Source organism: Macrobrachium rosenbergii, chromosome 8 (assembly GCF_040412425.1).
Source record: "Macrobrachium rosenbergii isolate ZJJX-2024 chromosome 8, ASM4041242v1, whole genome shotgun sequence".
Taxonomy (NCBI): Eukaryota; Metazoa; Arthropoda; class Malacostraca; order Decapoda; family Palaemonidae; genus Macrobrachium; species Macrobrachium rosenbergii.
The window spans coordinates 54,119,990-54,132,069 of record NC_089748.1 but is presented as its reverse complement, the minus strand read 5'-3'; the positions used below and the strand labels follow the sequence as shown (position 1 = coordinate 54,132,069).

Below are 12,080 nucleotides of genomic sequence, written 5' to 3'. Positions count from 1 at the left end.
GGAAATGTTCATTTCAATAAATATTGAGAGGGAGATTAAGCTACCCGACCTGAAACAAGAAATTAAAACAAAGTACCGGTATAGGAGTATGAATTACGGGAAGTTTATTTGCCTGTCCATACTTTATTACTACTAAAGGGATGCGCTGAACCGGACAGAGTTGATAAAAAATAAACATCGTCCTGGATTAGGATTCTAAACGTTTTGATTGTCCCCAAGAGGAGTGGTTAAAGGAAAATAAATTTAGGAGACTAAGCATAAATTTTGGGAGAGTTTTATTACAGGTATATTATTTTTCTATACAGTATAAATATATATATATATATATATATATATATATATATATATATATATATATATATATATATAGTATATATATATGTCGAAGACACAGCTCAATCATTTTGAATGATCTTTGAGCCAAGCACGCAAAATTTTGTTTGTTGAATTTTCATGGTCAGTCTGTCATCAAAATCACGTACGTGTATAAACAAATGCACAGGTTTTTCATTTACAAGGTTTATGAGTCAGCGTAGACCGGGCGAAGTCATTCGGCACAATAAATTTAATGAAATAAAGTCAAATAATATGGCAGCTTTGAAACTTGCTTCTTGCTACCATTCCTTCTGGTTATATATACTGTATATATCTATCTATCTATCTATCTATCTATCTATGTATCTATCTATCTATCTATCTATCTATCTATCTATCTATATATATATATATATATATATATATATATATATATATATATATATATATATATATATAAATATATATATATATATATATATATATATATATATATATATATATATATACTGTATATACTGTATATACTGTATATATATATATGTGTGTGTGTGTATGTGTAAAGTGTAAATATGCATATATATATGTACATATATATATATATACACATATATATATAATGTGTGTGTATATCTATCTATCTATCTATCTATCTATATATATATATATATATATATATATATATATATATATATATATATATATATATCCTATCCCAAGTGTGTAAGCTTTTTCACTAACATGGGCTACCGCAAGGGAAGCACATAGATATCATTGCTACATTCATACTTTAACTGCCTAATTATAGATGAGCTCCTTGTACAGAAAACTTCCACACCATTCCCCACTTCATGCACCTTCACATCTGTAACACCTCGAATACCCTACATACTATACGGTATTCACCTTACATGTACTCTCAAGTTTCCTGAACATTAAGGCCTTTCCATCTAACACTTCCTAACTGTACACACCTTCCACCAGCCTATCGTCTTCCAGTCTCGCCACATGACCAGTCAGCGCCAGTACTCTCTGATCCATCCTTTCATCAACGCTAATCTTTTTACCACAGTCATGGTAGACAGTCATTTAATTTAATTTGCTTCACTGCTTGAAGGACAGGCGTTTGATTCAGTTTATTTTTTTTAGGTCAGCTTAACATGTTGCATCTTCACTATTAACAATGTTGAGTTACTGTCAATCTTCGTTATGAAAAAATTAATTAAATTTCTGTAGTAAAGTGGTGTTGTTTTGACCATTAAAAGTGATAATTGAGTGTGATTTCACTTTTTGACTTAGTTCATTGATATATTGCTAGAGTCATTCGTGAAACCTTACCCTTATACTAAATATCATATATATATATATATATATATATATATATATATATATATATATATATATATATATATATATATATATATATATATATATATATATATATATATATATATATATATATATATATATATATATATATATATATATATATATATATATTATATATATATCTGATGAGCTCTCCAAATGCCTTGACACCATTTACACTATTTTGTTTCAAAAGTTTGATTATGTTAAATAGTTTACTTTTGATACTGCTCTTTTGAGGACAAAATAACTACGAGTAATATATGCCTGGTGTTTTCTCCATCTTGCGAAAAAAATAGATTTTTCAGCATTTGACGCAGTCCTTCCTTCCTATAATTTTATTTTAATTATGTATTACTTGCATTAAATATCAGCAAAAAAGACTATAAAAATGTCCAGATGTATTTTTATAGTTGCATTTGGTATGAAGAAACAGAATAACACAGCTTTTTTTTGCCATCATTAGATTTTTTTTAATGTTTCAAGAAAGTGTAAATAATTTCTCGGCTGTTAGAGACAATATTATACATACATAATTAGAAACGCACTGTTTTATATACAGAACATAATCATGAAAATACGCCAGTTGATATCTAAAAGTTACAGGAAGATATTTTCTACTTTCAGCTATTGGGTGCGTTCCCTTAACAAAAGGTGAATTTTTGTATGTTACAGAAGAAATTTTCCCTCTGATTATTCGGAAGTCCCATATGCAATTATATATCACATCTCGTAACAGTATAATTCGGCTGACCTTCTAAAGCATAGTCAACCGTTTCCTGTGATATTCCTGCTCCCAGTGCAACCCTCCAGATTTCGGCCTTCATTCATCACAGAAAGAGTGATTAAACACACAAGTGAAGAAAATTTATTTTTCCATTATCGACAAAAATACTGATAAAAACAAAGAGTTAGATAGAGAGCGGTTAGTTACCCGATCTTCTTACAGCCCGGTGACATAAGAGACTTTGTTTATTCCCAGCAAAATTGAATTAGTGAGAAGGTTGAGGCGATTGTGCACCAGACAATATCAGGGCTTGGTTTTGAGGATGTGCGTGACGTATGTCTCTACATTCCACATAAGATCGAATACCGTGAGTTTCAGGCTTAATTGCAGAAACTTCTGACAGAGCAAAGGTAGGTTGTGGAAAACAGAAATGAGAGATGAGATATCATTGGTGCTCAGTTTGGGGAATTTGTCCACCGATAAAATACATCTGATATGATTTTATCAGTACGGGTACTTGACACAGAGGCTGCCTGCTTAGGCAATATTATTAACAAACGGAGGTCTTCCTGGTTGGGAACCAGTTCAAATAGTACGTTTCATGACGTGATAAATGTTCCAGTTTGGAGCAAGGATATCTGAGGATGATGAAACATCTGATGATCCAGTCCCAGCAAGAAATCGAATTAGGGAGAAAAATGTCTTCCGAGAGTGAACGACAGTGGATCAGTTGTATCACGATCTTCGTTACAGTGGGTGAAAAAAATTCAGACCCAGCACCTTGCCAGTAATCGGACGACCAGTCTCTACAGTGCTGTCCGTGAATGGTAGTATTGTGGACGTTTGGCTCTAATTCCTTCGATAAGATCAGAATACCGTGAGTTTCAGGCTTTCCACTTTGTGGCAGAGCTATAGGAGATACAATCGACACAAAATGAGATGAGATATCCTTCAGATTGTGAAAAGGTTGTTGCGTTGAACCACTTATGATGCCATGTAGGTTGTTGACACAGAGGCTGCTCCGCTTAGGGCAATATTAACAAACGGAGGTCTTCCTTGGTGCAACTTGAATAAATCGTCAATCATAGAGGAAATCCTCTGTGATGGGAGCAAGTTGATCCTCCTGAGGATGATGAAACATTGTTGAGGCTCATCTTGTAGTAGGAATTAGGAGAAATAATGGTTGTTGAGGAGCTTGAGTTCCTGTATCACCAATTGCTACAGTGGTTGAAACTGAGGTCGATCACCTCTGTAAGGATTACCAGTACTCTGAGTGCTGGTCATCTGCAGGTAACCAGTGGACGTTGAAGGATCATCTTAGGATTGCACAAGTTGTCGAGTTTGATTAGTTGTAGTTTTTTGTTGGTTGCTGATCTGTAGGATTGCCAGTACGTTGTTGGGACTTATCTTCTGTAGGATTGCTAGTAGGTTGTTGAGGTTGATCTTCTGTAGGATTGCCTGTAGGTTGTTGAGGTTGACCTTCTGTAGGATAACCAGTAGGTTGTTGAGGTTGATCCTCTGTAGGATTGCCTGTAGGTTGTCGAGTTTGATCCTCTGTAGGATTACCAGTAGGTTGCTCCTCTGTAGGATTGCCAGTAGGTTGTTGGGACTTATCTTCTGTAGGATTGCTAGTAGGTTGTTGAGGTTGATCCTCTGTAGGATTAACAGTAGGTTGTTGAGGTCGATCCTCTGTAGGATTAACAGTAGGTTGCTGAGGTTGATCATCTGTAGGATAACCAGTAGGTTGTTGAGGTTGATCATCTGTAGGATTGCCTGTAAGTTGTCGAGTTTGATCCTCTGTAGGATTACCAGTAGGTTGCTCCTCTGTAGGATTGCCAGGCAGGTTGCTGGGACTGACTGTAGGACTGCAGGTTGTGAGGCTGTTGTTGATTAACAGTAGGTTGTTGCGTCGATCCTAGTGATTAACAGTAGGTTGTTGAGGTTGATCTTCTGTAAGATAACCAGTAGGTTGTTGAGGTCGATCATCTGTAGGATTGCCTGTAGGTTGTCGAGGTTGATCCTCTGTAGGATTACTTGTAGGTTGCTCCTCTGTAGGATTGCCAGTAGGTTGTTGGGACTGATCTTCCGTAGGATTGCTAGTAGGTTGTTGAGGTTGGATCCTCAGTAGATTAACAGTAGGTTGTTGAGGTCCATCCTCTGTAGGATTGCACAGCAGGTTGTTGAGGTTGATCTTCTGTAGGATAACCAGTAGGTTGTTGAGGTTGATCATCTGTAGGATTGCCTGTAAGTTGTCGAGGTTGATCCTCTGTAGGGTTACCGGTAGGTTGCTCCTCTGTAGGATTGCCAGTAGGTTGTTGGGACTGATCTTCTGTAGGATTGCTAGTAGGTTGTTGAGGTTGATCCTCTGTAGGATTAACAGTAGGTTGTTGAGGTCGATCCTCTGTAGGATTAACAGTAGTTTGTTGAGGTTGATCCTCTGTAGGATTGCCAGTAGGTTGCTGAGGTTGCTCCTTTGCAGGATTAACAGTGGGTTGTTGGGATTGCTCCTCTGTCGAACTGCAATTAGGTTGCAGAGGTTGATCCTCTACAGGATTGCCAGTAGGTTGCTGGGGTTGATCCTCTGGAGGACTGCCAGTAGAATGTTGAGGTTGCTTCTCTGTAAGATTTCCAGTAGGTTGTTGAGGCTGCTCCTCTGTAGGATTGCCAGTAGGTTGTTGAGGCTGCTCCTCTGGAGGATTGCCAGTAGGTTGCTGAGGTTGATCCTCTACAGGATTGCCAGTAGGTTGTTGAGGCTGCTCCTCTGGAGGATTGCCAGTAGGTTGTTGAGGCCTGCTCCTCTGGAGGATTGCCAGTAGGTTGCTGAGGTTGATCCTCTACAGGATTGCCAGTAGGTTGTTGAGGCTGCTCCTCTGGAGGATTACCAGTAGGTTGCAGAGGTTGATCCTCTACAGGATTGCCAGTAGGTTGTTGGAGGCTGCTCCTCCTGATTACCAGTAGGTTGCAGAGGTTGATCCTACAGGATTGCATCCTCCTCTGGAGGACTCCCAGTAGCATGTTGAGGTTGCTCTCTGTAAGATTTAGGTTGTTGAGGCTGCCCTCTGTAGGATTGCTAGTAGGGTTGTTGAGGCTGCTCTCTGAGGATTGCCAGTAGGTTGCTTGAGGTTGATCCTCTACGGGATTGCCAGTAGGTTGTTGAGGCTGCTCCTCTGGAGGATTGCCAGAAGGTTGCTGAGGTTGATCCTCTACAGGATTGCCAGTAGGTTGCTGCGGTTGATCCTCTACAGGATTGCCAGTGGGTTGCTGGAACTGATCCGTTGTAGGACTGCCTGTAGGTCTAGGTATGTAACTCTTTCGGGTTTTTTTAACGGCCTTACGGGGTCTGAAGTAGGGAAACATCATATGATACCAAGGTGGTAGTACATCTGCCTGTCGATTTAGTAGAGCATCAAGGAAATATGGTGGCAGTACTGTGCCAAAACGCATTAAATCACGCGAGTTCGTCAGGAAAGGCAGCTGATTAATCTCAGTTAGCGGTGGGACTCTCCCATAAACACCAGGATACCACGGAAAATCTGCAAAAGATAAAAAGCATATAATGCATATATTTGAGAAGCTCGTAGTTCACATATTATTTGGGGGAAACAAACGACTAATACCAAAACCCCAGTGATGTCAGCAGCCTTGCAAATATTAGTCACGAAAAAATGAGTAAAGAAGTTTAATTAGTGAGCGGTAAAAGTGTGAAACCATGCCCTAAAATTATGAGATCGCCACGTGTTATAAAACTATGCCGTGACTCCACACCAAAATAATTTTGACATGAATTGGAGTCACGTATTTCTGCAGTATTGTCAAAGGCTGTGTTCTTTGTTGGAGCAGTGTTATTCCTTCAAGTTTGAAAATGAAAACTAAGTTCTGAAGGCCTTTAAATCTGGATTATTATTATTATTATTATTATTATTATTATTATTATTATTATTATTATTATTATTATTATTATTATTATTATTATTATTATTATTATTATTATTATGAGAAGTTGCATCATACTGTGCATTCAACAGCATCCAGACGGCTATTTTAATGAAGCATACTTATTATTATTATTATTATTATTATTATTATTATTATTATTATTATTATTATTATTATTATTATTATTATTATTATTATTATTATTATTTAGTAATAATAATAATAAATAGTATAATAATAATAATAATATTATTAATATTATTATTATTATTATTATTATTATTATTATTATTATTATTATTATTATTATTATTATATTATTATTATTATTATTATTATTAAGAAAAGTTGCAACACACACTCGACAGCATCCAGGCGCCCATTCTTTTTTAATAAAGTTTACATACATATTATTATTATTATTATTATTATTATTATTATTATTATTATTATTATTATTCATAGTTGTTAGAGAATGATTCCTAGGGAATCTGATCCTCATCTGGAACAGCCAAACAAGCGCTATACTCAACATTTTTATTCCACTGGGACGATTCGGCTTTAACACACTAAGCCATTTTCGACCTAAAATAGAGGCAAACCACCGAAACATAAAATTTGACACTAGTAAAACACAAATCAAAGAAAGGTCACTCTCGAGAATAATTTTTTTTATAAACCACAGCTACTCAGAAGAGAAAACACGGTGACTTAAAACTAATACAATTCAGTGAACTACAATAGCCAATAAAACTAAAAAAAAAAAAAAATTCAAGACGAGAGACATACAAGACATCAAATAAAACACAGAATTAAGAAACATAAAAAAAAACATACGAAAAGAAAAATTACACAGAAGGTAAATTACCCCAATGACTGGAAAGCGAGAGCGGATAGAAAATCAGTAGATATTATAGATAACGGAAAGGAAGACTGATCTTGGTTGAGTTGTGGCTTAAGTTTGTGAATATACAGTATATAGATTCTAAAATCCTTAAATCAGACAATTTTGAACTAGACTCTACAATTTTTAAATTCCTTATCATTTTTATTATGAGAAGTTGCAACATACACCCGACAGCATCCAGACGTCCATTCCTTTTTAATAAAGTTTTATTATTATTATTATTATTATTATTATTATTATTATTATTATTATTATTATTATTATTATTATTATTATTATTATATACTCGACAGCATCCAGACGTCCATTCTTTTTTAATAAAGTTTTATTATTATTATTATTATTATTATTATTATTATTATTATTATTATTATTATTATTATTATTATTATTATTTATAGGATGGTTAGATATGCGAATTTATTTATATGGTGTCTTTTCTATCCTCCTCATGATTCGTTAGGCCAGCGATGTTAGTCAGTAACTGGCCGATATTCATGTTGAAAAGGACAGTGTGCGGAATATGGGAAGTCTTTATTAAAATGAACCCGAATCAGAAATCGATTTCTGATTGGTTATTTAATAAAAGGTCCCATATTCCGTACATTTTCCTTTCCAACATGAATATCGGCCAGTTACTGACTAACATCGCTGAGCCTGAAAAGCGAATCATAAGGAGGATAGAAAAGACACTATATAAGATAAATTCGCATAATACAGCCATCCTTTTTAGTAAGACCTGTTTAAAAGAGGGTCTACTCCCTTCATATTATTATTATTATTATTATTATTATTATTATTATTATTATTATTATTATAAAAGAAACAGTAACATCAGTAGTAGTAGTAGTAGTAGTAGTAGTAGCAGTAGTAGTAGCAGTAGTAGTAGGCTGGATGTTCTGTTGCAATACTTGTTGCTGCAATTGTTGGGGTTCTTATTATTAGCATACATTCCCACTTGAGGTATGATCAAATTACCTTGTTCTTCGTAGGGAAGTAGAATGCCTTGATCTTCATCAATCTGCGGATACAAATAAGGAGAGGGAGGAACTGCATATAGACTAGGATAAGGGACCACCGGGCCAAATATCCCCTGTGTCGTCACGCTACTTGAGAATCCAACGAGGACCACAAAGATTCCTGTCGCCGCACTTTTGACCATCATTATTTTTCCTGGAAGAAATAATTAAACAGCAAAAATGCGCCGAAGTTTCTTTGGCGCAAGTGAGTTCTTCTATGTACAGCCCGTTACAGCGTATAATCAAGGCCACCGAAATAGATCTATCTTTCGGTGGTCCTCGGTATAATGCCTGTATGAGCCTTCGGCCCACGAAACCTTAACATCGTTGCCAGATGCACGATTATGGCTAACTTTAGACAATTTGGTATGTTTGATTTAATGATAAATAACCTCAGTAGTTTAAGATCTGAGGGCGGACAGGTACAGAAAAAGGCTGCAGAAATTTACAATGATTTTCTTTTACAGAAAACTTAACGGCAATAACTTTGGCTCACTGGGTGCAGATGATCAACAATGACTGAATATCATATTTGTATTTCTGAAATGATTTCATCAAATAATTTCCACCATTAGACTTTCCTCACAGCGAAGTAATCGTCTATTTTAGATCTGAGGGCGTTATCATAAAAATCCTTTGTACGATTCCCTTTATAGAAAACAGTGGTGACAGATATCACACAAAGTGTCCAAGGATTTTGGACAAATATACCACCGTTCTCGTGCACTCATTTGTTATCTATATAATGAAAATATTTAACAGAATTTCAGATACTGATAAGTTAAAGGTTTTATATCGAAAACCAAATAAAACCACTTAAGTCATAAATAACGGTTTCATATGAATAACTTGAGGATTAGGTTAAAAGTAGTACACTGTCGTAAGTCATCTCAAAGACAGCATAATAATTAAGTAACGTGACAGAAAACAGTCAGAACGATTTAAACCAAATGTTGCCAGCATAATCATATTTTACTTCCGACTGAATACAGATCATTATATATATATATATATATATATATATATATATATTTGTATTTATGAAATGATTTCATCAAATATATATATATATATAGACTTTCTTTGTGTATTACACACACACGTTGAATTCTCATAATATGTACTTAGAACCCTTTGACAATACATTATGAAGGTTGCATCTCATCAAAACCAAGGTAATTATGATTTCGTAATCAGTTAGTACAAGGAATAGTAAACCTAAGTTCCTGAGAGATAAAAATGAAAAGATACCCCTTCAGCTTATCTTCTAAAATCTTCATTCTCTCGAATTTCTGGAACCCAAAGTTGCAAAAATAAAAGTGGTTTTGTCATTGAATCTTCATTCTCACTGAATTTCTGACCTCCCAGTTGCAAAATAAAATGGTTTTGTCATTGAATTTTCTCGAATTTCTTGATCCCCATGTTGCAAAATAAAAGTGGTTTTTCATTGATCTCGAATTTCTGAAGTTGCAAAATAAAAATGGTTTTGTCATTGTATCTTCATTCTCTTGTCAAGTTTCTGATCCCCAAGTTGCAAAATAAAAAATGGTTTTGTCATTGTATCTTCATTCTCTTCTCGAGTTTCTGATCCCCAAGTTGCAAAATAAAAATGGTTTTGTCATTGTATCTTCATTCACTTCTCGAGTTTCTGATCCCCAAGTTGCAAAATAAAAAATGGTTTTGTCATTGAATCTTCATTCTCGTCTCGAATTGATCCCAAAGTTGCAAAATAAAAGTGGTTTTGTCATTGTATCTTCATTCTCTTCTCGAGTTTCTGATCCTCAAGTTGCAAAATAAAAGTGGTTTTGTCATTGTATCTTCATTCTCTTCTCGAGTTTCTGATCCCCAAGTTGCAAAATAAAAAATGGTTTTGTCATTGTATCTTCATCCTCTTCTCGAATGTCTGATCCCCAAGTTGCAAAATAAAAATTAGCGTAAGATCTAACTTAACATTACTAAATATAGGTTTGCTAAATAAGATCTTCGCTCCAGAAACATTTGATTCTCTGATAAATAAAAATCCAGAATATGACAAAGCGAAAGAGTGAGTAACTGACTGAGATGTCATTGAAATAATTTACAGTGTATGTTACGTAATTTATATAGTTATCAGTTTCTCAACATTTCACGTATCAGAGTAACTTACTGTTTTATTTCAATATCCCTTTATTCAGTTGAATTTAGATAACTTTGCAGCGACTTACTTATACTATATAATATTATTTCGGTTGCCAGGTTGTGGAATTCATCGGCGTTCTTAGGAGTCAAATTATTCTTGAGCAAACGTTAGTATAATATTATGATTATCACTCTCAACATTGGCCTTCAGTAGCATACTTGTGTACTTAGGTATCATGGCATGGCAGCCCTTTAACTTCTCAGATACTTATACGGTAAGGCCTTTTGTTTAGTGACAAGTTCTTGTAAGGAACAACGAACCTTAAGTCTTGCCTATAACTGAGCATTAAAGACTCCCACAGACAACGGTAATTCCTGATTTCTGGCCTGAGCTTACCTGTACTGCACACTTATTCAGGTTAAGAAGCTTATCCTCAGCAGGACTGCGTCAGTCCTAGAAATGTTGCATAGAAGAGGATCTCTTCCTGCTGTACCCGATGAGTAGAGGACTCTGATGAGTTGAAGTCTGATGAACCGAGTGGCTGCTTTAATAGATTATTCACGATTTTACTGACTGTTTCTTATTCCTCTTTGCTCATCCACTCTGTCGAAATTTTTTCCAAGATGAGAATTTGTCACTTTAATAGTTCTCGGTTATTGTTTCGATGGAAATGCTATCCAAAAATTTTTGTGAGGACGTTCAGAGTCTATTCGTCAGAAACTAGAACAAATGAATCTTTTTACCTTCTCCAACAATCAGAGCTAGTGAGGAAGCCGGACTCCCTTCAGCGTCTTCGTCTGAGTGTTATCAAATGAGTAAAAATCTTTCTTATATGTAAAGCAAGAATTCCTTTGGGATGTCCGAGGCACATTCAGTCCCGACCAATCAGAAGTGTCCTTAAGTGCTGCGAGGGATAAACTCACGATAACGATTGGCTGTTTTGCGAGGTCTGTCAAAAGCCTTTGTTTTCTCGGATGTTTTGACCCTGGGTGACGGTATTTGGCTTCCCAGACGCCAATTTCCATCCGGAGCGAAAACTCATTTGCATATGCTGCATCAGAAGACATAATGTATTTTTTTAACTTTTTATTTAGCCATTTTTTTTATGACCAAAGGAAAACAAAAGGAAGTGAAACTATGCATTTTTATTACATTAGGCTAATGACACATATATCAGATGAGAATAATTTTGTTTGGTAATGTATTTATAGATATATATATATATATAGAGTGATATATATATATATATATATATATATATATATATATATATATATATATATATATATATATATATTGTTCAAGAGGTTTAACAGAAAGCAATAAAAATGTATGTGGTACTGGTTTGTGACTGAGCTAACAGACATGCGATAGAAGGATATTCATGATGAATGGAGTTTCTAGAGAAGATTTATTGAAGAATTCAAAGTTTGTGTTAAGGTTATAATTTCTAACTGAATAAACATAGCGGTAGAGGTTTTATTTACTCAATTGCTAAACAAGTCGAGGTTTTATTCACTCAGCTTCTAAACAAGTCGAGATTTTACTCACTCAACTTCTAAACAAGTCGAGATTTTATTCACTCAACTTCTAGACAAGTCGAGGTGTTATTCGCTCAACTTCTAAACAAGCCTAAGATAGAGATTTATCTTGAGCCCGTGGCTTCCAAAGCAGAACTGGGTTGAACTA

The 12,080-nt window shown here is 35.0% G+C and overlaps 1 protein-coding gene and 1 long non-coding RNA gene across 3 annotated transcripts; one reads left to right on the top strand and one right to left on the bottom strand.

The window, feature by feature from the left end:
* Positions 1-3,972: 3,972 nt before the first annotated feature.
* LOC136840876 (uncharacterized) lies at positions 3,973-4,726 on the top strand. Its single transcript, XR_010853764.1, has 3 exons — positions 3,973-4,117; positions 4,343-4,522; positions 4,596-4,726. It is a non-coding gene; the product is annotated as an uncharacterized lncRNA (long non-coding RNA).
* LOC136840874 (protein ALEX-like) lies at positions 4,692-11,288 on the bottom strand. Of its 2 annotated transcripts, XM_067107826.1 has the most exons (4): positions 11,135-11,283; positions 10,788-10,994; positions 8,232-8,426; positions 4,692-5,943 (listed from the first exon to the last, which is right to left on the bottom strand). In XM_067107826.1, the coding sequence occupies exons 3-4, from the start codon at positions 8,416-8,418 to the stop codon at positions 4,934-4,936; spliced, it is 1,197 nt and encodes a 398-aa protein (XP_066963927.1). In that variant the 5' UTR covers positions 8,419-8,426; positions 10,788-10,994; positions 11,135-11,283; the 3' UTR covers positions 4,692-4,933. The 2 variants fall into 2 exon arrangements, with proteins under 2 accessions (XP_066963927.1, XP_066963928.1); XM_067107827.1 differs by lacking the exon at positions 10,788-10,994 and having other exon boundaries at positions 11,135-11,288.
* Positions 11,289-12,080: the final 792 nt, after the last annotated feature.